Consider the following 27,884-nt stretch of genomic DNA (forward strand, 5'->3'; position numbering starts at 1 on the left):
TAAAGGATAAAAACTGTAATCAATTAATTTGTTTGGTTACATTAAAATTTCCAGGTTTCCCCTTTTTCCCTCCCTTCACTGCACTACAAGAAGGCATCCTGAGATGACCCCATCCCCTCATATATAAGTATACTATGTGTTTCATGTTTCTGTTTATCATTTCTTTCTCTGGAGGTGGACTCTCACAAGTTATTCTTCAGACATTAAATTTGTAGTTGCATATAATGTTCTCTTGGTTCTACTCATTTTGTTTTTCATAATTTCATCTAGGTCTTTTTATGTTTTTTCTTTAAATTAACCTTCCTGTCATTTCTTGTGGTGCAGTAGTATTCCATCATAATCATAGTAATCCTGTTTCTCTACCATGAGAAACATATTAGCTATTAGTAACTTGGATAACAAAGCCATCCACAACCATTGTTGTGATTAATTATAAAGTGGCCTTATTTGGATAAAAATTGGCATAACTTAGCTGCCAGGAACTATTAGCCATACTTTGTTCCCATTCACTATTGTTCTATTTTGGAACACAATTTTAAATAACAAAACCACAAGATTTAGATATATTAGAATAAACACTCTGAATTTTAAAAGATTTTCAACATTGTAGAGAGAGTAAGCTACAGAGAAGTTTGGTAAAAATTGGCTCAGTCCTGGCCAAAACACAGTTTTTAAAAAATTGTAAATTTAGATTCATACAATCTTAATATTGGTATTCTTTAATTGGTCTTAAATATGTGAATATAATTTTATTTCATATTTATACATTATTGTCCCTTTTCTTTAGCATTTGCTTATATTAATTTTGTGTCTTTTGGGATCCTCATAAAAAGGAGATTAATATTTGTTAGACTATTTTATTCAGTGTTAAAAAAATAATTAACCTAACTTCTTAGTTTTAATTGGTAACAAAATGGAAATCATTTGAAGCCAAGGAGTCTGCCTTCAACTTGACTATAAATATCATTTAAAGAAATGTTCTTTTAGCACCATTTTTTGGCTTGTCTAAAAAACATGGAATTCTTTTTGCATATATTTTTTAATGCGTATTTTGATTTTTAAATTTCAATGACTTGATTTGCCAGTATTCTTTGGATCTTAAACATTAGTTTGTTAGGTGTGGGATACTGGTTTAGTGTAAGCAATTTTAAGAAAGAAATAATATCTAGCATGAAATAAATTAGGTTTCTAATGTATTCATATTTCCTTTTGAGTCTATTATCATATTAATAAATAACAATAACACCTCAGTGGATAAAGAACTAGGCCTGAAGATGGGAGGTCTTGGGTTCAAATCCAGTGTTACCATGGGCAAGTAACTTAACCCCACTTGCCTATCCCTTACCATTCTTCTGACTTCATGATGATATTCTAAGGCAGAAGGTAAGAATTTTTTTTAAAAAGTAATAAAACAATAGAGGCAAAATGAAGAGATACTATATCAAAACAAACTATTTTGGCTGTTTTTAAAGTAAGTTTAATAATGAAGTTGTATTTGTACTAGCAATTGACTGACACAATTATAAAGATAATGTATGGTCTTTTCTCTAGTGTTAACATTTTTTCAAAAAAAGTCACTACTCTGAAACTTGGGTTTGGTTATTTGTTTCTATATTCATTCAGGCGCTATTGTTCTTTTTAATAGAATGTGGTATGAAATATCAGAAAGGCTTTTAAGGCAACAAAAAGGTACTATGCACTTTAGGAAAATAGAAGAATCCCCCAATGTATAGACTACCTTCTAGATTTGCCAATTATTTTCATTTTCTCAGTAACTTAGCATTTGCATATATTAGAAGGCAAAGAGGAGAGACAAAGCAGGAGATGTTCCTTATTCACCTTTTACCCTTTTTGTCATTTTTTGTCTTAATCAAATTGTATTAGCTGTTTTTAGGAAATATTCCTTAAAATTAATCACCTCTTATCCACGTCTACTTTCTGTAGTGCAGCAAGGCTACATGAAACCATCTTTGACTGGCTAGAGCCAGTTAATTGTTAGCTTTCCATTGCGAACACTTAAACCTCTGAAATCAGCAAACTCCACATATCAGAACTTGATTTATTGTTTTGTCTAGACTTAAGAAAATGGAGATGTTAATAAAGCAGATTAAACTGAAGTGTGAGAACTAGTTATTAAACCTTGATCAATACTTAACTGCATCTATATAATTTCACTGTTCGATTATTGCAATAGCTGTCTAGTTGGCCAACTTTTCTCGTGTTCTTTCTTCACACACTGAACTATCCTGTTCGCTGAATGATTATTGTACTTACCATTAATATCACACAATTTTGGATTCATATCTCTGTGAATTGTTTCATGTGTCAGTCTTGCCTTCTCAACTGGGTTTTAAGCTCATAAGACCAGGGATCTTATTTTCTATTTCTCTGTCCCAATGGTTCCAGTTTGAGACTGGCTTTTAATACCTACTTTTTGATTGACGACACTGTGAGGTTAGAAATTGGAATCAGGTGACAAAGAATTTGAATCTATAGATCTATTGCAGTAGTCTTCTTCGACAAGCCATGGTTTCATGGTCTTATTTTGGCCTTTGGTGTTTATCTGTCACTGTTGCTTCTGGTTCATTATTCAAGGTGTTCTGTTTACTCTGCACCATAATGCTTTTTAAGTAGTTCACATTATTTATTAATTCGAGGCAGAATTTTGTGTATGTACTTTGTTTCCTGAAAGCCAAGTCATATCATTTGGAGTTTTATTTCATGTTGTCTTACTTGACAGCATATTCCCCTAGTGCTTGAGCTAAGTTGTTGTTTTTTTTAAACCCTTAACTTCTATCTTGGAGTCAATACTTTGTATTGTCTCCAAGGCAGAAGAGTGGTAAGGGAAAGGAAATGGGGGTTAAGTGACTTGCACAAGGTCACACAGCTGGGAAGTGTCTGAGGCCAGATTTGAACCTAGGACCTCCCATCTCTAGGCCAGGCTCTCAATCCACTCAGCTACACAGCTGCCCCTTTAAAGAAAACTTATCTTCTTTTTGCATGAAGTCAAATTTGATACTCCTTCCCAACTTGCTAGTGTCTGCCTCCTTCCAATTATTTTTTATGTGTACTCTGTCTATGTGGTTTCCCCAATAGACTAAGCTCTGTGAGGACTGTTTTGTTTTTGTCTTTGCATGTCAGGGGCTTAATACAGTGTCTGCCACGTAGTAGTTACTTAACAAATGTTGTTAGTGAGTCTCTTTTCCTTGTCTTTCTCTGTTTCCATAGAACTCAGTGGTGGTATCCTATTGCCATTGATCTCTTTTCTTATGATTCCACCTACAAATGGTATGCCAGCTGATTGAGTCATTTCTGGTAGATGGAGTAAACAATACTACTATTAAAAAAATTTTTTTTTAAAGAAAAATTTTCCGTGGTTACATGATTTATGTTTTTACTTTCCCCTTCACCCCCACCCCCCATCCAACACACAATTCCACTGATTTTAATATGTGTCATGGATCAAGACCTATTTCTATATTATTGATAGTTGCATTGGTGGGGTCGTTTTGAGTCTACATCCCCAATAATGTCTGTATCAACCCATGTGTTCAAGGAGTTGTTTTTCTTCTGTGTTTTCCACTCTTATAGTTCTTCCTCAAATGTGGGTAGCGTTCTTTTCCATAAATCCCTCAGAAAATACTACTTTGATAGTGAGCTAGACTTGCCATTTCATGTTTAATGTGTCTCACAGATCATCCAGATACTATTTTTTTCATCCAGATACTTTTTAAGCATGATTATGCCTTTTAAGAAAAAATGAGTAATTAGTAATTAAAGGAAATTTTCATGTTTGCATGAGGGAGAAGATTGCCAGATACACATTTCTTTTATTACTTTCAAATGTATAATGTAAAGGCTAGTAATATGCATATGTGTGTGTGTATGTATATATGTATATGTGTGTATATATATACATACACACATGTATCTCTGAAAGACAGTAATATGCATATACATAGTCATAGTGTTTGCATATTATATTTATGTCATAAAAACATTTAATGGCATTTGACTTCTGTTTCTTTAAGCATGGGAATTACATTGAAAATGTGTTGCACATGGCACATACCATTCTAAAATACAGCCTACTGTGATAATTAGATTAAGTTTACACTGCCTATCTTTATATTTAATCACCAAAGGTGAGAGCACCTCCAATTTTGGGAGGTCCATAACCCAGGTGAGCTAGAGTGAATCAACTGACTGCCCCCTAGGTCATCCTAAGAGAAGCGTCTGTTGTGACTGGACAAGCAAACTAGGGAGGAGGTACAGGAAGTGACACATAAGTGACCCTTTAAAAAGAGCTCCTCAGTTAGCTTGATTGGTCTTCTGGTGAAGAGGGCTACTGATGAAGGAGCTTTCCTTGTTTGTGGAGGAGTGCTAGCTGGAACGCTGAGACCTTAGTGAGACTGCTTTCAATATCTTCTTTTAGAAATCCTCATGGTGAGTTTAAAGACTGACTCTTCCTGAACTTCTCTCAAGAAACTTCTTTTAATAGACTCTGTGAAAGAAGCTTTGCTTCATTCACCTCCGGGCTTCTGGTCTACCTGGATTAATTAGAGGATCGTACTAATTTACCTATTGTGTTAGATTCTTATTTCCTTATTTCCTCTCTCTCTTCTCAATTGTAAATAAATTTCCATAAAAGTCAATTTTGACTTGAGATTATTATTAATTGAGGATTGATAATTGTTCTGGAGACCAATCTTAAATATATTTACCCCCAAACCCCCTTTTCCTCCCTTACACTACCAAGATACTATTATGAAAATCAATAAAATATTATCACATGAATACTTAGAATGTCAAGAGCTTTGTAACTATTGTCTCAGATTTTTTCTGAAAAATAAAAAACCAACAAATCTCATTTGTATTTGTTGAACGAAGATTTTGCTATGGGTACAAATAATGCAATTCAATTTTAAAGAGCAAAATAAAATTCTAAAAAGATTTTTTAGTGATAATATTTTGCAACTAGTATGATAATTACAAAAAGTTTCTTAATCTTTTATTAAACAGGTTGTACCAGTGCCTTTGAAATTGCTCTTAAGAAGGAGATATTTTTCTCTTAAGTTTTAAAACCACAGTTACCCTTGTTTATTTAACTTTTCATGGATTCTTTCCTCAAAGTTGTTTTGTATTTCCCATCAAATTTATTTAATACAGTTATTTGTTATTATTATTAAGTTACTTGGAGAGAACATTGCTGAACCTTTAATATTTCAGATGAAAATGTTTTATCTGCTCAAACATTAGAATATAGTATATCCTGTTTAATCTTAAAAATATTCAATGGCATAAGTTTAATAACACCCATTAACCTTCAGCTGGTTATGTTTTTTGCTGTTATTTATTGTGAAGGGATATTAGTGGATCCTCAAAGGATACCCCCTAAAAGATTATTAAATAATCCATAAATTACTTTATGAAAGGGTGGTGAGGCATAATACTTCAAAGCCTATTTTCGAGAGCATTTTTATATTGCTTAATTAGACTTTATAATCATAATATTCCTAATTCACTTCAATCCATTATATTCCGTGGTATCTGTAAGATTTAACAATAACAATAGGACAGTTTTCCTAGTTGTCATTCAATACATTATAAAGTTAGAATCTCCTCCAACCCCCCAACATTGGAAAGAATTCTTGGATAGTGCCAATTTTTGTTTGAGTATATCAAGAATAAGTGAAACAAAAATTTTAAAAAAATACCTTTTGAAAGGGACAAACTTTTATCATTATTGTGAAAGTGGAATTAGAGATTCAGACAGAAATAAATAGGCCCTCAGAAATTTTAGAAGTGAAATTAGGATAGGACGATCACTTTTATGAATGTTGAATGCATTCATTAATTGACTTAAGGCTGTGGCTTTCATCTTTATATCAGTGTAATTTGAATTTTGAAATAGTTTATATTTTATTTGTTCTTATTATATTTATTATACACAGTAGTGGATAGAATCCATTGGCTTCTATACATTCTACAGATAGATATTTTTCTTTTTTGTTTTTTTATCTTTATTTTATTCCAATAACACCTTTACATTTAAGCTTTCCAAAGTTACATGATTCATGTCCTTGCTTTCCCACCTTTCCTCTTTCTTTTCCCCTCCTGGAGCTGACATGCAATTCCACTGGATTATGCATGTATTATTACTCAAAACATATTTCTATATAATTCATTTTTGTAAGAGAATAATCTGAAAACCAAAACCCCAAATCATATACTCAAATAAACAAGTGATAAAATCATATGTTTTCATCTTCATTTCTACTCCAACAGTTCTTTTTCTAGAGGTGGATAGCATTCTTTTTGATAAGTCCCTCAGAATGGTCCTGGATCATTATTTTGCTGTTAGTAGCAAAGTCTGTCACAATTGATCATTCCACACTATTTCAGTTTCTGTGTATAATGGTCCTGGTTCTGATGATTTCACTCTGCATCAGTTCACATAAGTCTTTCCAGCTCTTTCTGAAATCATCTTGTTCATCATTCCTTAGAACACAATAGTATTCCATCACCATCGTATTCCACATTTTGTCCAACCATTCCCCAACTGAGGAATATCCCTTTAGTTTCCAATTCTTTGCTACTACCAATATATGTTTCATGAATTTGCTTGTCCTCTTTGTGCAGGGGCCGTGCTAATCTTCTTTGTATCATTCCAAACTTAGTATATGTGCTGCTGAAGCAAGCACTACAGAGAGGTATTTAGTAGTTATCTGATATAACCTTGTAGGCCGTCTTTATTCCTGGAGGTGGATATGTGATCTTTGCTCCTTGGAGATGGCAAATTCTTGGTACATCCTTCTTGTTGTAAGAATAACTCCTAATGCATAAGTAGATCAATTTGTTCCCCTACTCTCAGTATAGAATTCAAGTTGGAAAAGGGATCTGTGCATTTATTTATTAAATATCAGTGTTTATAAAAGAGTAAGTGATGTTATACTACATTATGGCAGTTAAATTGCATTATTTTCCTCTTCCACTCTTTGTTTTTCTTCAGAAATCAGTTAAATATTTTCAATGTACTAATCTTAGTCACTGGGTCTTCATTAGGAATTTTTTTTTATTAAAAGGCCAGCAGTATCAGATTCAAACTTTTCCGGTTGCTGTAGGATAATTGGATAATTCCATTGGATTTCTGCCTTGTTGTCTTGGAAGGGCTTGTGTAGCTCATTAAACCTATGAGTTATGTTGTGTAGGGTTGCCCAAGATGGACAAGCCTTAGTAGAGAGTTCTGACAGAAGGTGATCTTCTGGGAAAAAAAAAATGGCAAACCACTCCAGTATCTTTACCACAAAAACCCATTGGACAGAATTTAAAGGTGAAAAGATAAGACATCAGAAGATGAGCCACATAGGTCATAGAAGTTCCTGGCATGCTGTGGTCCATGAGGTCATAAAGAGTCATTAAGAGTCAGACATTATTGAACAACAACAATGGAACAATTAAATGGTCAAACTCAAACAAAAAGTTCAAATGTGTTCTCCAGCTCAAATAAGCCTCTATAGCCCAAAACTCTAGTTATTGAATATAGGTAGACTTGCGTTCATTCTTTTTCTAATACTTATTATTAGTGAAATCATTTAATGACTTTGAAGTTTCTTTATTGGTAAAAGAGGTAATAGAATCTGTATCAAAAGGATCAAATGATACGCACACATATACAGATTTGTGTATATTCATAAAGCACTTTTAAGACTTTTAAAGTGCTATGTGAATATCAGCTGTCATTTTATTATTATTTCTTATTCCAATGAGTGTTGACTCAAAGTAATTTCCATTGAAGGTGTTATTTGTTAAGTGTCCCTCTTTTACTTTCCAGGTATTCTCTAATTAAATACCAAGTCTTTGAATGACATGCCTTGGGCATCTGTCTATTCATCCATTCCTCATTACAGATCGCAGATCACAGAACTATTGAAGCTTCTGCATCATCATTCCCATTATTACATATAGAATAAATAATAGTACTCCATCCTCTACCTCTAAATCAATTGTCCTATGACAATTTTGTACTGAACCAATGGCACGAGAAACACTTAAGGATAAATGCTTTCATCTTTTACAACTATTGATGATGGTGATATTCAGTAGGGCCCTGTGCTCAAGCCAGACATATAGTGTAGGCTGTGTGCCATTCAGAACATTTTTGTGGTTGAATAGACAGAGACCACAACCAGTAATGAGTGTGTTCCATTGGCTTCTGAAGACTCTATAGTTATTTAGAAGTTGTCTCATATAGTCTTCATATAGATTTTTTTCCCAAAGATGCTTAGGTGATCTGTTGAATTCTGCAAGAGGATATATCTCTGATAATGCCTGCTTGATTGTCAGTACTTTGCTTATTTAGTGCTTGGCATAGATGCCTACCTTACTTAGAAAATTTCTGTTTATTGTACTGATTACTTTATTTTTTTTAACATTTATTAATATTCATTTTTTAAGAAAAGTTAACATAATTCATGCTCTTACTTTCCCCTACTCCCCTTACCCTCCCCCACCCATGGTCAATGCGCATTTCCATTGGTTTTAACATGTGTCATTGATCAAGACCTATTTCCAAATTGTTGATAGTTGCATTGGTGTGGTAGTTTCGAATCAAAATCCCCAATCATGTCCGCCTCAACCCATGTGTTCAAGCAGCTGCTTTTCTTCTGTGTTTCCACTCCTGTACTTCTTCCTCTGAATGTGGGTAGCGTTCTTTTCCATAAATCCCTCAGAATTGTCCTGGGTCATTGCATCGATGCTAGTACAGAAGGCCATTACAATCTATTTTATTATAGTGTATTGGTCTCTGTGTACAATGTTCTTCTGGTTCTGCTCCATTCACTCTGCATCAATTCCTGGAGGTCTTTCCAGTTCACATGGAATTCCTCCAGTTTATTATTCCTTTGAGCACAATAGTATTCCTTCACCAGCATATACCACAATTTGTTCAGCCATTCCCCAATTGAAGGACATGTCCTCCTTTTCCAGTTTTTTGCCACCACAAAAAGCCTGGCTATAAATATTTTTGTACAAGTCTGTTTATCTATGATCTCTTTGGGGTACAAACCCAACAATGGTATGGCTGGATCAAAGGGGCAGGCATTCTTATATAGCCCTTTGAGCATAGTTCCAAATTGCCATTCAGAATGGTTGGATCATGTACTGATTACTTTAAAAAGAGAGATGAAACAATTTAACACCACAATTAAATTGAAAACAATGCATTGGCCTTGTAATCTCTTCCATTAAATTGTTGTTGGTATTCAAGTCTTTTCTCTTAAACTCATTTAGGTTCTGATCACTTTTTTTGTAATGCATATTTTATCTTAGTCCAAATACAGCAAACTCTTACCTGCCCAATATATTTTATAATTGTCTTTAATTCATGGATTCTGTGCCTTTCACTAGACCCTAAATATTTATATCCTATTTTATGAAGCACAAGATTATATATTGTAAGCTTTGTTTTTCACTCCTGTTGTAAGGAAATACTTTAGTATAGAGTAAATATATTCTTCATTACCATTTGGAAATTTGGTCTTCATTTTTACATATTGTCTACAACTTTAAATATTGTTAATAGTACACGACCAAATTGTCTCCCTAAATATTCTTCTTCTTCTTTTTTTTCTCTTTGTACAGGGGAAAATGTAGTGTTGCACTTCTGAATGAGACAGAATCAGTTTTGTCATATCTTGATAAAGAGGTAATGAATACAACTTTATTCTTTTTCCCTTTAGAATGTATCTTTGTAGAAATGAAAATGTTTATCAACTTCTATTATCAAAGTGACATTATAACCTTGATTTACCATTTACATTGTGTGAACTAGAATCCTCTTTTTTTTTTACCTTGTTCAAAATAATGTTTATAGAGGGATAGCCATTTATTAGCAAATTTAACATATCAGATTATAAGTTTACCTATTTTATAGTGTAGTTAAGGAAAAAATTTAGTAAATTAGTGTCTGTATACGCCAGTAATAACCATGTAAATTTGCCTTTAAGAACTCTTATATCTTAATTTAATGACATCTGATTTAAAATTAGAATTAAATTTAAAGGATTTTAAAATTACTTTTTCTTTTTTTTTTATTTGCCTCAGGTTTTATGATATTGGAAATGCTGATATTTAATGTGATGATATTGCTCTGAGAATGATTTTGGTTTTTTTTCCCCCAAAACTAGAGATAACAGTAAATGATCAATTTTAGTATAGGTTTTCTACCTGTAAGATTCAGGATATAATATGTGTGTACACACACATACATGTTCAGTTTTAATGTTAAAGATTATAGAGGAAGGAGATTAGTTGGCATAGCGGATAGTTAACTGGCCTTGAGTCTCTGCCTTAGTAGACCTGTCAGTTGACTTCTCAATGTCCAAGGCAAATTTTTGACATTCCTAAGTTGAAAAGAAGATCCTCTTTTGCATTGTAGTAGAGGTTCTTCACTAGGACACAAATTTAAACTCATTTGTTTTACTATATTAAAAAAATTACAGCCTAACATAGTGGATAGAAATTTGACCTTAGAGTGAGGAATACCTAGACTGAATCTCACCTTGGCCACCTACTGATTATGTGACCATGGGCAAATAATTAAATCTGTTAGTGCCTTTGGCAATCTTCTTAAAATTGAAGTGAAAGCAAAAGTATTCATATGCATTGCTGAAAGCAGTTCTTCTGTTGAAATTTAGTATATTTTTAAAATCTTTAGAATTTACTTCATAAAATAACAAGTTTTATGAAATGCCAGTTCAATATGTCATTTATAATCAAGTACACTTGATTACTGAGGCATTAGTCTCCATTTTCAGTGCCTTTCTGTTGTTACAAAGTTCATTAAACATATAATCTACATGTCAGTGCCCTGTTTAACAAATATATCAATTTAGTAGTCTTTCCTGCTTCCTCACTGGAGAGAAGTCCCCATAAAACTCAGAAATCATCTGTGTATATAATCTTATCCCTCAACCTTCTTATCCCACATTATTCCACAGTCTACTAGTAGTCAGGAATTCATTCATTCATATCATTAGGAATACTAGGGCCATTGAGTCCAAGTTGGAGATAGATAGAACCTCACTGACAATATGTTTGGGTTTTGTGCATATTAAAGACCTGGAACAACACAAATTTAGATGATATGAAGGGCACTACATTGGACGGTTAACTAAGGGAGGACAAGGATGAAAATAGGGCTCCTGCTTGGGCATGCTTTGCTTTTGCCCAAACTATATGTTCCTAAGAAGTAGAAAAGGCAATACTTCAGAATTATTTGGGGGAATTTCTCTTGCTGTAGTATTTTGTCTTAAATGGTTAAAATTCTTCTTAGTTTTGAGATTATCCCTGGGTTTTTAACTATTTTTAAAACTCTCAGATACTCAAAACAGATTTAATGTAGCATTATCTGATGAAAAGTATTTCCCTCCCAGTATTCACAAAATAATGGATTTTTACATTTAAAAAAATGGTGAGAATGTTACTTATTGGAATCTAGGTTTTCATGACTTTTATATTCTCAATTTGCTATTGTTAGAGATTCAGTATTGTGAAGATGGGATTGACTTTCCCCTTGTCTACTTTTAAATTTAATCGACCAAAAGCGAACTTAACACTAAGTAGAGGAGGTTTACAAACCACTTATTAAAGTGAGATACTGGGCAGTGTTAAGCAAATTTAAAAACTGCAATTGGTCCCCGCAAAGTGGAGGAAGGGACAAGAATTGACGTTAAAAAAGGCCTATAAAAGATGATGAACTTCCTGTCCAAGAGGTCTTCGATCTTCAGTCTTTAGTCTGAATCTTCAGGGTAAAGGACCCTGGGCTGGCAACTTGAACTACTTCTGGTAAGACTTGAATCTTCCCCTTTGGACTGGACTGCAGCTTGGAGCTACGACTTGTGTGAGTGGAAAAAAAACTCCTTTCCTGGCTTCTGGAGAGATTAGAACCAGAGAGACCTCCATCTCAAAGGAGGCCACTTGGTTGAAATTCTTATTTAATTCATTACTCTGCCCTCTCTCTGGCTGTGGTTAATGAACCCTCCTGGGGTGGAGCCAGGCACCAGAGCAAATATTTAGTGTGTTAGGTTAGATATCTTCTTTATCCTCCTTTTACATTTCTCTACTTTCCCTTTCCCTCTTTTTTTTTTTTTTTTAAACCCTTGTACTTCGGTGTATTGTCTCATAGGTGGAAGATTGGTATGGGTGGGCAATGGGGGTCAAGTAACTTGCCCAGGGTCACACAGCTGGGAAGTGGCTGAGGCCAGGTTTGAACCTAGGACCTCCTGTCTCTAGGCCCCCTTTCCCTCTTTTTGTAAATAAAGCTGCTAAAAAGTAATTTTGACTTGTGCTGTATTAATTTTTAAAACTGGCAACCACATTCTCTTATATTTAGTCAAACCATAAATTTAATCCCTACAGTCCCAGTCGAAAAGGGAAGATCCAAAAGTAGTTTTACCTGAAGCAGCTCAAGTCGCCGGCCCAAGATCCTTTACATTGAAGATTCAGGCTGAAGACTGAAGACCAGGGATCTCTTGGATAGGAAGTTCATCTTTTACTGTCCCTTTTTTATGTCAATTCCTGTTATTTCCTCCACTTTATGGGGACCATTTGCAGACTTTAAATTTGCTTAACACTGCCCAGGGGGCAGTCAGTCCCTTCTGGAGGTGTATCTCACTTTATTAAGTGCTTTGTGAACCTCCCCTACTTAGTGTTAAGTAGGGGTGTATTTACTTTTGGTTAATTAAATTTAAAAGTAGGCAAAGGGAAAGTCAATCAATCGGCCAGAGGATCATTTTAACATTTAGCTTATACCTCTAAAGATCTAACTACAACAAGTGCATACAATATTGCACCTTCTAAGAGGCAAACTACAAAAGTTAGAGATAAGAGGGAAATAGAAGAGAGAGATAGAGCAAAACCAATGTTTGCTAGGCACATTGACATAAAAATTAGAGGGCAATTCCCTTTGGCATAAAAAATTTACATTCAGAATAACTGTGTTCAACCCCCTTCAGTTCAATCAATTACATCCCAAAGTTCATTCTGGATCTTCTGATGCAGTGAAGGTTTCTTTATGGCATTTTGTCTGACCAGTTCATTTTCTTGATTCAAAGAGTTACCGAGCTTTTTTTCCTGAAAAATTTTTTCAAACTAAAAATTATAAATCTTGGATTTTATGATAATTATACAGCTTAAAAATAATACTTTTTTTACATCAGCATCTCAAATATACACATTAAAATTTATCACTATGGTGTTCTATTTTGCTTGAATTATTTGGTTTTTAATTTTTGACATTTCCTTAGTGGTACAGTAATGACGATTACCATGGTCTGTTGCTAAAAATTTATTGATTTATTTGCTATGTTGGGCAAGTGTTAATTTCAAGATTTTACATTTTTGTTATGAATTAGAAAAGTTGAGGAATTATGCTTCATAATTCAGCTGATGTTCCCTGTGCTTGAAATAATCTTCTACCATTCTGACAAATGACCTCCTTTAAGGTTAAAAAAAAAACCCTGCTTTCTATAGGAAGCTTTTCCTAATTTCTATTTAATTCCACTTCTTTCCTTCTCAATTATTTATTAATCCCATATATGAATTGCTTTGTATAGGTTTGTTTCCATGTTGTCTTTCCCATTAGAATATAAGCTCGTTGAGGGGAGGGATTTTCTTTTGCCTCTTTTAGCCCTTGGTATAGTTCCTGACACGTAGGGACGCTTAAGAAATGTTTGTTGCTCGCTTGATATTCATATCTTTTTTTTTCTTTCTTTTTTTTTTTTTTAGGATACCTTTTTCTATTCATTGGTTTATGATCCTTCATTGAAAACACTTTTAGCAGACAAAGGTGAAATAAGAGTAGGACCTAGATATCAAGCAGATATACCAGACATGCTTGCAGAAGGTATGTTTTTTAATTATGTTTTTTATATATAAAAACATATATTTTATATATAAAAAAAGAAAACATTTTGTCTTTGTATGCACAGGAGTCTCGTAATATCATTGGAGAGTGAAGATTCAAATATTTGAGCAATGTACAAAAATCATGAATATTTTTTACTTTGTAATAATCTCACAAATATTAGTGCCTAATGAGTTTTATTATAAATTAAGTGGAATATATAATTTTGACCCTGTTGTTTAAGAGTTGAAATATGGTGTGAATTTTCCCACTTTGGAAAGTATTTTAAAAAAATAACTTAAACCGTCTTAAATATTACCTTGTCATGATATTGTCTGAAAGCATGCTTGTGTTTCCGTCTTTGAGGCTTCCATATATAGAACGCCACCTAGGAATTTGGTAGTGTTTTAAATGGGAATATCTACTGTCGTATTGTATTAATTTTTTAGCCATAATTATACTTATTCCATTATTAATGTTGTCTGAGCCTCCATATTTAGGACATGTCATGGCCTCAAAACAGTTTGCTCTACTATATTCCAAGATTTGTTTTACTTATTATATCCAGTTTTTTTTTTTTTACCTTCTCCCTTAATTGAGGGAATTTAGACAAGATATATGAAGTTTATTATACAATTGAAAATCCAAAATATCTAGGTAGAGTGAGTATTAGACTATGAGTCTAAACAAATTATCATTCTGAAAAGGGAATATATACAAGGCAATGCATTCTGAGCTTTACTGATGATGAAAGAAAAGTCAGGAGGATAGGTTATTTTGATTGTGCATGAAACCATAGTATAGTACTGGAATATAAAGGAATCTGAAAGAAAATCTTTTTGCCTACCAACTTCTTCAAATTCCTAGCTTCCTTCAAATCTCAGCCCCAAAACTCAAAAAATCTTTAGATACCATTTTGCATGATTTGCCTCTTAAGTACTAGTGCCAGCTCCTCAAAATTACCTTCTATTCTCCCCCTCAAAAATCAACCCCCCGACAATATACACATACACACAGAGCATGCACACATGCATGCACAAACAAATACATGTACACACAAGACACCTTGTTCGTGTGTATACATGTAGATATACATGCATGTACCTTTGTTATTCAGTCAGTTTCAGTTGTATTCGACTCTTTGTGGCCTCATTTGGGTTTTCTTGGCAAAGATGCTAGAGTAGTTTGCCATTTCCCTTTCTAACTCATTTTTGCAGTAAAGGAACCTTAGGCAAACATGTGACTTGTTTAGAGTTATGCAACCAGTAAGTGTCTGAGGCTAGATTTGTACTCATGATGATGAGTCTTCCTGATTCTAAGAGAAGTGCTCTATCTACTGTAACACATATGCAGACACATGCATATCCATTTTTATATAAATTTGTATCTATAAATATATTGACTTAGACAGATAGACATAGATATATATTCTCTTTGTTTACCTGAATATATTTCTTCATTTAAGATCCTTGATGGTACTAGGTGGGCCTTAAATGGCATGGTGGCTGTGTGACTGGAGAAAAGGGGTTATATATATAAGAGATATTGTGACTGAGTGCCTTGTGCTAAGAGAGTGGTGATTTCCTCAAAAATAACAGAAAAGTTGAGTAAAGGGAAGTCTTGGGGAAAAGGTAATGAGTTTTATTCTAGAAAGACAGACTTAGCCCTTTGGAAAAAGAGGTACAAAAACATACTAAGGAAAAGAACTCTTTATAAAGTAGAATTGGCCAAATGGAAAAGGAGGTACAAAACAATCACTTAAGAAAATCACGTCTTAAAAATTAGAATTGGGCAAATGAAAGCTAATGACTCCATGAGATATCCAGAAACAAATAAATTCAAAAATATAGGAGAAAATGTGAAACATCTAATTGTGTAAATGAAATTAACTCTAGCCCATTCATAGTCAAAAATCTACTTACCCTAGGCATCTAGATTATATCATCCACACCTCCCTCAGGGGGAGGGGAGATAATTTAATCACACGTGACAATAAGTATGAAATCTAGAACAAGGGACTGCCCTTTGGGCAGTCCAAATCAGTGTAGAGGCTACCATTGGTCCATTTGAATTAGAGGTGGCCCACAGGAAATGAAGAGAGATGCTATCTCTATAAATATGTGGGTTACCAGAATGCTTCTACTCTGAATTGTAAGTTAAGTAAGTTAGGCTGACTTCCTTGGCCTACTTTGGCGTTTCCAAACTCTGCCTTAAGTAGGCTTATAGCCTCTCTGATTTCTAAGGTCTTGTGGCTTGTAGCCTAGTTTAATTAGCCTTTTAACCCTCTTTCTCCATCCAGGCCTCTCCCACTCTCTATTTCCCTATCTATTAAACCAGATCCTGACTTGTGTCTATTTAATTATGGAATCAATCTGAATTGTTGATTCCTGGTGACCACATTTTAAATACATATCTATAAATACCTAAAATCTCCCTCTTACATAATGGGAAAAACAGCTGACCAGAAAATAAATCCCGGAGAGACAATTTAAGAATTCTTGGACTACCCGAAAGCCACGATCAAAAAAAGAGCTTAGACATTATCTTTCAGGAAATCATCAAGGAAAACTTGATATCTAGAGCAAGAAGACAAAATAGAAATTGAAAGAATCCACCAGTCACCTCCAGAAAGAAATCTCAAAATGATAAACTTCCAAGAATATTATAGCCAAATCCTCAAACTCCCAGGCCAAGGAGAAACTATTATAAGCAACCAAAAAGAAATAATTCTTATATCATGGAGTTATAGTCAGGATAAAATAAGTGTAAGAAATAAAATGGATATATAAAAGGATATATTTAAAAATATTAGGGTTTTAAGAGATTTTATTGATAGCCAGTAGAAAAATGAAGCCATGCCCCCCTAAAGAGTTAGTTTAAAATATGATGGCCCTCTGCTACCATCCTGGCTCTGCTCCAAATCATCAAAGAGGAAGTACCAATCCAGTCTCTCACTATTTACCCTTTTATCTATGTGATTATGCTTGTTGCCCATGTGATTACACAAGGAGAGGAAGCCAGTTGGCTCTTGGGGAATGTAGTTTGAAAGAGCCCTAAATGTCTACAGGAAATTTAGATCAGGGACCTCAAAATTAGTTCATGGACCCCCAAATTTCCAATTTCACACAAGACATAGCAGTTTCTATATTAAAGCATCAGAGGGCCTGGAATATGATATTCTAGAGGGCAAAGGAGCTAGAACTTCAACCAAGAATGCCTAGCAAAACTGAGCATATATAATCCATCATAGTTTAAAATAGATATTCAATGAAATAATGGACTTTCAAACATTCCTAATGAAAAGACCAGAACTGAATGGAAAACCCGACTGTAAAATATAAGACCCAAGAGAATCATAAAAAGGTAAACAGGAAAAGAGAATCAAAAGACATTCAATAAGGTTAAATTGTGTATGTCCCTACACGGCAAGTTGATTCTTGTAATACCAAAGAACTTTGGCAGTTAGCAGGAGTATACAGAGGACAAGAGTGTGACTTAAATATGATGGGATGATATAAAAAATAAAATTAAAGCAAATCTCAAAGGATAGAATTGAGCTAAATATCTGGGGAGTCATCAGTATAGAAATAATAGTTAAATGCTTGTTAGGTTAATGAAGTAAAACAGATACTGTTTTTTTTTGTTGTTGTTGTTATTGTTTTTGTTTTTTTAACTCTCACCTTCTATCTTGGAATCAATATTGTGTATCAGTTTCAAGGAAGAAGAGTGGTAAAGGCTAGGCAATGGGGGTCAAGTGACTTGCCCAGGGTCACACAGCTGAGAAGTGTCCGAGGCCATATTTGAACCTAGGACCTCCCATCTCTAGGCCTGGCTCTCAATCCACTGAGTTACCCAGCTGCCCCCTAAAACAGATGTTTTATTAGACAATTAAAGTGCCTATGACAGAGCTTTTGAAAAAACTAATAATTGTGAGATATGATATGGAACCAAGGAAAGGAAACTGAGTATGGTCAGACAAGAAAGAAAGCCAGAAAAGATCAGTGTCAGCCTAGTTTGGAAAGAATATCAAGAAGGAGAAAGCAATCAGCAATATCAAATGCAACAAATAGAACAGAAAGGATAAGGACTGAGAAAACACCATCAGATTTCACTTTTTAATTGTTGGTAAATTTGGAGAGAGCAAGTACTGAACAGATTAGAAGCTAAATAAAAAGAATGGGAGAATAGGCTGCTAACATTTAATGGTTTCAAATTTTAAAACAAGTTATGAGGCAAGTTCAAACACAGTTGGATTCAAGGCTTAGGAAGGAAGAGAAGATTAAGAATTACTTCTTTGGGAATGAGGTAGGAAATCAACTAGGTAGAAATAAAAATGATCACCTTGCTTAGCGAGGGTCCAATTTAATTTGGATAGCATCAATTTGTAATGTAATCAGTTCTCCTGTTTTTGAAATTTCTTCAGCTTCATTCTGTAACTAGTGAGTAGGAACTAATTAGGAGGCAGGAGGAGTAGAGGAGGTAAATAATAGAATAATCTAGGTTTATTTAATATGGCAAGAGATATGAGATAATAGGTTAAGATGAGGTTGAGCTTAAAAGTATAGAGATGAAATGGTTAATTATTTGAGGTTAGAAAGAGTAAAAAATGAAGACCAAGCACAAGAGTAATGGACTTCTTTGGGCTTTGGATTAATCCAAAACTGTTTAAGAAGGGTGAGGATTAAGAAAGACTGAGAGAGTTATTTGGAATTATAGGAGATTATAAGATTATGGGAAATCAAAAGTTTCTCATTAAGGAAGTAGATCCCTTATGGGTTATGGTGAGATCTAATGTGAGACTATCCTTATGAGTAGCTAGGGTGAAGTGAAATAACAGGTCATAGAATGTCAATAGTGAAAAATCACCACTAAAATATAGAGGAGTCCTGATTGATTTAAACAGATTATTTATTAAAGGGAAAAATAATTAGACATGTATGCCAGGGATCATCTTGAATGGAGTCTTCTAGCTCAAGACAGGTAGGGACAATTTGTTTGCAAACCATAAAGGGGTGATTTCAGGAGGAGTTGAGCTGGAGAGCAGACTTTTCAAAAATAAGCACAATCCAGAAGCAGGATGTTTCAGTATGTTTAGTATCAAGGGCTGGCCACAAGGCAGGTTTAAGCTGGCCTAGGCTACTTCAGGTAGAGTTTGTAATGGACAATTCTGCAAGGTCAGCCAACATACAACTGAGGCCTTGTCTGGGAGGAAACAAAACTGTAGCAAAGACATTTGGGTAATGAACAAAACTTTTGGCTCACAGTAGGCTATTTATTGATGGACTTTTTACTGCTAACAAGCGTACTCTGTGTCCAGTGCACCTGTATAGTAAGGTTACTCATGGAAAACTAATGTTTTAGTTTTAAGAGTTTTAAAAAAAAAAAAGAGATATCTATGGGATTTAAGAAAACCAATATATAGGGATATATCATGGACAATTTGTGTGAATATTGAATCCTTTAGTAGGAGAGCAGGAGTTGGTGAGGAGAGGAATACACTCGGCTTGTTGCTGTATTCCTTTTAAAAAAAAATTTTTTTTAAACCCTTAACTTATGTCTTGGTGTCAATACTGTGTATTGGCTCCTAGGCAGAATAGTGGTAAGGACTAGGCAATGAGGGTCAAGTGACTTGCCCAGGGTCACACAGCTAGGAAGTATCTGAGGCCAGATTTGAACCTAGGACCTTCTGTCTCTAGGCCTGGTTCTCAATATGCTGAGCTACCCAGCTGCCCCCTTTTTAAAAATTTTTTTGTTTTTGTTTTTTGTTGCTGCATTCCTTGAGAAAGTAGAGGATGATCTAGGGTTTGGTGACAGCCATCATAATTTTGATTGGGTGGATGGACATTTTTGATTGAGTGGAAAAAAGATTGATGAATGGTGAAGTAAAAGAAACAGTTTTGATGTGACAGTGGAGAGCAAGAAGTATTCTGACATCCTCTCTAAGACCAACGTGTTGGGGGTGAGAGGTGGTGTATGAGAGAAAATTATAGCCAGTGTCGGAAAGGATAGCATGGGAAGAGGTCGTTTTATTTGGAGAGAGCTGGGTCTCATTGAAGGCTACTTATAGGATGAATATTAGAGAAGTCCAGCATGAATTGGAATTTGTTTACTTTTTGAAGGGGAATTTCAGAAGGCAGGATTGAAAGGGTGGGCAGGGTTGAATTGGGAAAAGGATAGGATAGGGTTTAGGAGGATGGAGGTGAAAGATGGCAGAGAACTGAGGATAGTTTTCTTCTGAGGATAGTTTTCTTCTTAGTCACTGGTGATTGATTACTACAGGGATAGGGAAAGAAATATGAGTAGCCATAGGATTGATAGTGGATGTCAGATGAATAATGAAGCTCATCATCTCTGAGGGGTGTTGCAAACGGCCCTGAGCCAAGCCTGTGCCTGGGTTTGGACTGGTCTGCCAGCTGTTCTTGCTCCTAGTCCTATTGTATAGCTGATATGGAGAAAAGACAGGCAGGGAAATATGGGGCAAGTGATGGTTCACCTTCCAATTCTAAAATTATAAATATTCTGTGAGGAAATGTCATAAACAAGAAAAGAGAGTGATTGTATATTGAATTTCTAGGTGGGTTGGAAGTGAGGGAGAATATGTGCTGTTCTTTGGAAGTTAACATGAATGAATGAATTGAGCTGAACTTTGATGGATGGATGGAATTTGGGGAGATCTCATGACAAGACATTATGTCTGGTGAACACCTGGAGCCATAGTGTAAGGGAGGAATATAATGAATAAATTAAGTATTTTTAAATTTACTCCCCTTAGTCCTCTTGGATCTTTTTTCTCCTCTTTAACCAAGTCAAAGTTTTTCATTCAATAAGCATTTTATTAAGTGCTTTTAACATTGTTATTATTACTGTAATATTTTATTCAGTGCTTATTATTTACCAGGCCCTATGCTAAGCTCTGGGGATACAAGACAGGGAAAATCAAGAAAGAGTCTCTACTCTTAAGAAACTTACAGTCTAATGAGGGAGGCAGTTATTTTGGTAACCAAGTGATAAATACTATATATGGGAGGTAGCCTTCAAGGGAAAGACTATTAGAAAAAAGACATTGGATAGTAAGAAAGAACTCATGTTAGAGATCATATTTGAACTGAGTCTTAAAAGGAGAACAGAGGTTCTAAAGAGACAGAAATTCAGAGGATGCTTCTGTAAATTTTTCACATTTTTTTCTTATGGCACAGTAATATCTCATTAAATACATTTAACATTATAAAATGTTTAGTCATTCCTGAATCATGGCTGATAACAATTTTTTGGTAGGGGAGGCTTTGATTGATTCCCTTAAGTGTTCCCTGAATTACTGTGTATTTATTTTGTATCTCTCTTGTATTTACTTATCTATTAACACATTGTGTCCTTCTATGCTGTATGACGACTCCTTGAGGGCAAAGACTCTTTCCCTTTTGTATTTTTTATCTCTAGTATGTGGTGTTTTACCTAGCAAAGAGTGGGTGATTAATAATTACTATATTATTCTTCACTCTGGTGCCTGGTCAACCATTTCCTTTATTCTATCACTACCATGAGTCTAGTGCCAGAAGCATGCTCACCATGGCTTGAGATAAAAGTGGGACAAAGAACATTTATGTCAATAAATACACAATCAACAGAACTGAACTTACACAACTCCTTAAAGAAAATTCTTTACATTTTTCTGTTTTGTAAATATAGGTTATGATGAAGCACACTACACTTTAATTAGAAAATGCTGGTGCTGCATTTGGAATACAAGAAAATAAGCAAATTATTAGTTTTCCTATGTGGCTTCTTAAGACATATATATGTATATACAAAAGAATAGAACCTTTAACTTTGTTTTCTACTTAAATGTTAAAATAATATCTAATCAAAGTCAATGATATTTTTAAGTGGGTAAAATGAGAATGACATTCTCATAGGTGGTTTCAGTTATAGCTTTGAGTGGAATGAGTGTATGTTACATATATTTGCATGGAAGATGTAATTATATTTATAATATATGATTATTATGTATGATTATTAAATGTGTTAATAAATTAAAGCTGCCCTCAACAAAAATTTAGGAGAATTAAATTGATAGAAAAATTCAATTATAATTGAAAATTCAGTAATTTAGTAATACTATTCTAGAATTTTTTTGAGGCAGTCTTTTTTTTTTTTTTTTTTTTTTTTTTAAATAAAACCCTTACCTTCTGTCTTGGAGCCAATACTGTGCATTGGCTCCAAGGCAGAAGAGTGGTAAGGGCTAGGCAATTTGGGGGTGGGGTGAGGGTTGGATGTCAAGTGACCTGTCCAGGGTGACATAGCTAAGAAGTGTCTCAGGCCAAATTTGAACCTAAGACTTCCCGTCTCTAGGCCTGGCTCTCAATCCACTGTTGCCAATCCACTGAAGCAGTGCCTCTTAAACCCAGCTGCCCCCTGAGGCACATCTTTTAAAAAATATATTCAAAGATAGGTCTTTCAAATAATCTGACTTTTGCATACCCTTTACTTTGTACAGGAGAAGCAGATGGCAGAGAACAATCAAAGCTGGAGGTTAAAGTTTGGGACCCGAACAGCCCTCTTACTGATCGACAGATTGACCAATTTTTAGTTGTAGCACGGTGAGTTCAATTAAGGAATAACTTCTCTTTGAAAACTACTCCAAGTGCTCCATGTTTTTCAGTTAGTCAGAGAAGTTAAGGTTTTAAAATTTTCTTTTTTTTTTTCTGTCTCTGTTTTTTCTCTTTATTTCTCTTTTGTCCCTCACTAGAAAGAGGAGAAAAGGATAGAAAAATGGTACTTAAAAACAGAGGGAAGTTAGTACTGCCTAATTCTTAGTTTGCTTTTGTTTTCTCTGCTAAAGAAAGTGACCTTGCTCCAGAAATAACAGAACAAAAAAGACTTAAAAAATTCTTAACAAAGAGCTGATAACCAAGAATAAGTAAGGAAATAATGAAAGAACATCTAGCTCCTCTTGGTGAATTCAAGTCACCTGGCAAGATAAATTACATACTGGGTGTTGAAGTAACTGGCAGATAGTACTGACTGAATCACTGTGAGTTGTATCTGAAATACCTTAGAAAGGAAATAGGTTTTGTAAGAAAGGTTAAAGGCAAATGTGGTACTGATGTTCAAAAATGGGGAGTCAACAGATCCTACAAACTCTTAAGGCAGTAAGCTGGATTTTACTTACTGAGATAATTCTATAATTGATCATTAAAAGAAGTGATTGATGAACATCTTTCAAATCAATGATTACCAAGGACCAGATTCTTTTCATCACATAAATATTTCTAGACTAACCTTATTTCCTTTTTTGAAAGGGTTACTAAGCCAGTAAATATGAAGAATGCTCTAAATAAAATTTACCTAGATTTTGGCAAAATATTTATAATCAGCTATCTCATATTGTTGTGGAGATTATCAAGAGATATGAAGACCAGATGATAATAAATTACATAGATTCATACATTTTAAAAATGTCCAAACCCAAAGAGTAGTACAATAAATTGCACATTATGGTGCAGTGCATAGGAGGCAATTCCAGTGGATTGCCCCAGGGAAAAATGCTTGCTTTGCTGTTTTATATTAGTGACATATATATATATATTTAGAGAGGATTAAATAAAAAACTTAGAAGGATAATACTGGATGACAGTATCAAGGATTGGCAAAAAAAGTCTACAATCAAGAGAATTGGAATGATTCTGATATTATTAAGATTAAAAATAATAAAGGCTGATATAAATATAGAAATTAGTATTGTAATTAAAGCCATGCTGATAGATAAAGTCATTAGACCACGCGCTTGTAAGAATTCAAAACTGCCGCTTCAGCCATAATTACCTCCCCTCTCATCCTGCGCCCAGTAGCTAAAGAGCAGCTAAAGAGCGGCTTACTTTCAATTCTCCTCCCATTTAAACTGTTCTCTGTGTGGTGACGTAGGCATTCCCACGCCCAAAGAATCAGAACCTGAAACCCATTGGACCACGGGAAATGTAGTTTGATAGTTCCCACATGTCCATAGGGGAATATATATATATATATATACACACACACATACATACTTTTAGATGGCATTTCCCAAATTTCACTTTTACATTATGATGAAATTTAGTTGTTGCTATTCAGTCATTTCCAACTGTTTGCGACCTGTCCATTTAGGGTTTTCTTGGCAGAGATATTGGAATGGTTTGCCATTTCCTTCTCTAGCTCATTTTACAGTGAGGAAACTGAGGCCAACAGGGGTAAGTGACTTGCCTAGGGTAGCATGATTAGTATTGAGGTCAGATTTGCACTTAGATCTTTCTGATTTTCTAAGCCCAGCACTCTGTCCACTTTGCTAGCTAGTTAGCTATCCCTGAAGTTCTGTAATGAGGTATAAAGCTTTATTATTGGTTTCTAAAAATCATATCCCCAGTAAAAGATGAAGACAGTGTGATTTCACAGCAGTTTGTCTGAAGAAGAGGTAAGTTTTGCCTGAAATGTAAGTTACACATAAGTTAATAGTGTGATGTGGTAGTTAAAAGACTGAATATAATCTTAGACTACATTAAAAGAGATAAAGCTTTCAAGAATGATGATAACATCACATAAGTAGTATGTGAGATGGGATTTGAGCCCAGATCCTCTTACTTCAGAGTTAATACTCTGTACTATCCCAAGTAATGTTTATGGGGTATCCTTATCCTGACTTCGGGATCTTAACTTCCCTATGTGAATAAATAAATGAATATAAAAACATTTATTAAGGGCTTACCAGATATAAAACACTGTTCTAAGTCCTGGGGATATGGAGATATTGTTCTTTCAGGAAGTTCACATGTTCTTTTCCTAAACCCTATCTTATTTTCTTAGCAGGACTGAGGCAATTATACCAGCTTTATAATTATTGGACAGATTGACATTTCCTATTAATGCCCCAACTTTATTTTTTTTTTAATTGTTATTCAGTTGTTTCAGTCATGTCTGACTTTTCACGACCTCTTTTTTTGTGGCAAAGATACTGGAGTGGTTTGCCATTTCTGTCTCTAGCCCATTTTATAGATGAGGAAATTGAGGCAAATAGGGTCAAGTGACTTACCTTGTGACAAAACTTGTAAGCATCTGAGACTCAATTTGAACTCTGGTCTTTCTGATTACTGACCCAGTGCTCTATTTCCTCACTTGGCCATATTTCTTCCTTAGCATTATATTTTTTGTGAATTAAAAAAAAACATTAGTTGTCTATTGTGTGCTAAATCTTCTGTTAACAATTCTTGCTGTCAGATAGTTTGAATATAACAATATGTACTAATAAGTATATACTTTAGAAGTAAAATAAAACAAGACATTCTATGGAGAGAGGAAGGCACTAAAAGTTGTGGTAGCTAGGTGTTTGTAGTGGATAGACTACACTATCTAGGAATGGAATGTGGAAGATCTGACCTTTTAATCTGACTGTGAACATTTACTCTGTGACTCTGGGCAAGTCACTTAACCTTGTTTGCCTTAGCTTTCTAATGTATAAAATGGGGGATAATAATAGCATCTATTTACATGCTTGCTATGAAGATCAAATGAGGTAATATTTGTGAATTGCTTTGCAAATCTTAAAAGTATTCATGTAAATGCTATGCTGCTCCTGCTGTTGTTGATTAATTGTTAACCAAGGAATGGCTTTATTTAGAATGTAGTATTTGACCTGAGTCTTTGAGGAAGTGAAGTTTTTATAAGATTGATTGAGAAGTGTAAGTAGATTATTCCAGGCACAGAGATGGCCAGTATAAAGGAAGGGAGACCATTGATGGAGTATAGTTAGTGCCTGAGGAACATCAAAAGACCAGTTTGGCCAAACCACATAGTATGTGAAGATAGTATATATCATAGGTTTAAAAATTAGGGTGAGATCAGTTTGTAAAGTTCTGAAGTAAAAGGATATGGGCTCAAATCCTATCTCACATACTACTTATGTGATGCTATCATCAGCATTCCTGGGAGCTTTATCTCTTATTGCAGTCCAAAATTTTGTATTGCATCTTTTGACATCCACACCCACTATTAGCGTATATGTAACTTACATTCCACCAAAACTCACCTCTTCTTCAAACTGCTGTTTAATCACAGTGCCTCCATCTTTTATGGATGGATGGATGGGTGTTGGTGTAGGTGGTGGTGGTGGTGGTTGATTTTTAGAAACCAAGAGTAAGGCTTTATACTTCATTACTCAACTTTAAAAGCCAAACAGGAATTTATACTTTATTTTTGAAACAGTAGGTAAGGACTTGAATAATAATAATAATTATTATTATTATTGCTATTACTACTACCACTATTTACTTATTTATTTATTTATTCATTCGCTTATTTATTTATTTACTTATCTATCTGTCTATCTATCTATTTATTTATTTATTTTTTGTTTAGTGCCCTTACCTTCCATCTTGGAGTAAATACTGTGTATTGGCTCCAAGGCAGAAGAGTGGTAAGGGTAGGCAATGGGGGCTAAGTGACTTGCCCAGGAAGGTTCTGGGGCCAGATTTGAACCTAGCACCTCCCATCTATAGGCCTGGCTCTGAATCCACTGAGCTACCCAACTGCCCCCAAGGTTTTGAATTATTGAGGTATAAATGTGACCAAATTTTTACTGAAGGAAAATTCCTTTTACAATGATAGAGGAGATATAGGAATGAGGAGAGATCTGAGGAAGAGAGACCAAAGAGTCTATTACAGTAGTCTAAGCAATAGGTGATCAGGACCAAAGCAAAGATGTAGGCTGTGCATTGAGAGAAAATGATGGGTATGAGATCTGTATGCTTCAGTGTAGGCAGAAATAGCATTAGTATGACAACTGTTGGGAAAAAAATTCTTTTAAAAGAAAATCCTCAGTTTTGGGAGTATCTTTAATAAATTATATCTTATACTGCTGGTCCATCTGTATTGCGACTGAATTATACAATTTAAACCTATATTTTATTGTATTCTCATTGATTTATATTTGTACTAGAGTGGTTCCTCACCTTGATTCATCCCCCCAAAATATTTTTTAAAAAAAGATAGTTTTTTAAGGACAGAAGTTTATTGATTCTTTTCTTTCCTCTACCATGATTAGCAATAATAAAGGTTATAAAATAAGTATTAGCAAATACTTATTAGAGGCAACATGAAACGCAAGACTTGTATATTAAACTTTTATTAGTTACATTCATCACAATTGATGGTATCTGTTACACTCTTGTATAGATAAATAAACTTATTTTTTGGTATTTTGTGCTGGCTTATTTGAGCAGGAACTAGCAAGGATCCTGAAAATTCTTGCTACAATTTTGGTGACCATGAAGGAATTGTTGGCTTAGACTATCAAGATTCTTATCTTCCAGGCTCACATGAAAATAACTTCACTAATTCAGGAACTCAGAAGAAGAGCTAGGAGAGCCAATAAAGTTGTACCATTACGTTCTAAATTGAGATGTTTACAGAGACAGAGTACCCTTCTGGGAACAGGCTGTTTTTCATGTTCAAATGAGTATGTTCTATTTTGTCTAAATTAAGTTGTTACTTTGGGATAGACTCTGAATTTTCAACCCTGAGAAGAGCTATTTGAAAAAGGCCAGTACTCCAATATTCAAGAGAATTGGCAAGATCTGCTCAGAGATTATCTTCTGGGAAACCCTCTTGGTAGATATAAATGACTGAAAAGGTTGATAAGTCAGCCTTATAAAACAGGTTTAAGCAACATTACAAAGGAAACCTCCAAGTTATTTGCAATCTGGAGAGTTGACTGACTAGGACAAATACTTCTGCAAAATCTGCAAAAACAAGGTAGGAGATCCAGGTATTATTAACAACTAACACCCAATTAAAGACACCGTGGTATTGATTTTTTTAAATTTTAAACCCTTAACTTCTGTGTATTGACTTATAGGTGGAAGATTGGTAAGGGTAGGCAATGGGGGTCAAGTGACTTGCCCAGGGTCACACAGCTGGGAAGTGTCTGAGGCTGGATTTGAACCTAGGACCTCCT

At 34.5% G+C, this 27,884-nt stretch overlaps 1 protein-coding gene and 1 non-coding gene across 2 annotated transcripts in view; one reads left to right on the top strand and one right to left on the bottom strand.

Moving 5' to 3' along the window:
- The window catches only part of MTA3 (metastasis associated 1 family member 3), a 195,598-nt gene that overhangs the window by 68,509 nt on the left and 99,205 nt on the right, over positions 1-27,884 (top strand). Inside the window, exons 5-8 of the mRNA XM_044659459.1 lie at positions 9,643-9,706; positions 13,789-13,906; positions 22,401-22,503; positions 24,335-24,350. Coding sequence (XP_044515394.1) covers positions 9,643-9,706; positions 13,789-13,906; positions 22,401-22,503; positions 24,335-24,350 — 301 coding nt within the window. The remainder of the gene's footprint in view (positions 1-9,642; positions 9,707-13,788; positions 13,907-22,400; positions 22,504-24,334; positions 24,351-27,884) is intronic.
- Positions 6,598-6,704, bottom strand: LOC123238360. The gene has a single exon (XR_006505557.1). It is a non-coding gene; the product is annotated as a U6 spliceosomal RNA (small nuclear RNA).

The sequence above is a fragment of the Gracilinanus agilis genome, chromosome 2, assembly GCF_016433145.1.
Source record: "Gracilinanus agilis isolate LMUSP501 chromosome 2, AgileGrace, whole genome shotgun sequence".
Lineage (NCBI taxonomy): Eukaryota > Metazoa > Chordata > Mammalia > Didelphimorphia > Didelphidae > Gracilinanus > Gracilinanus agilis.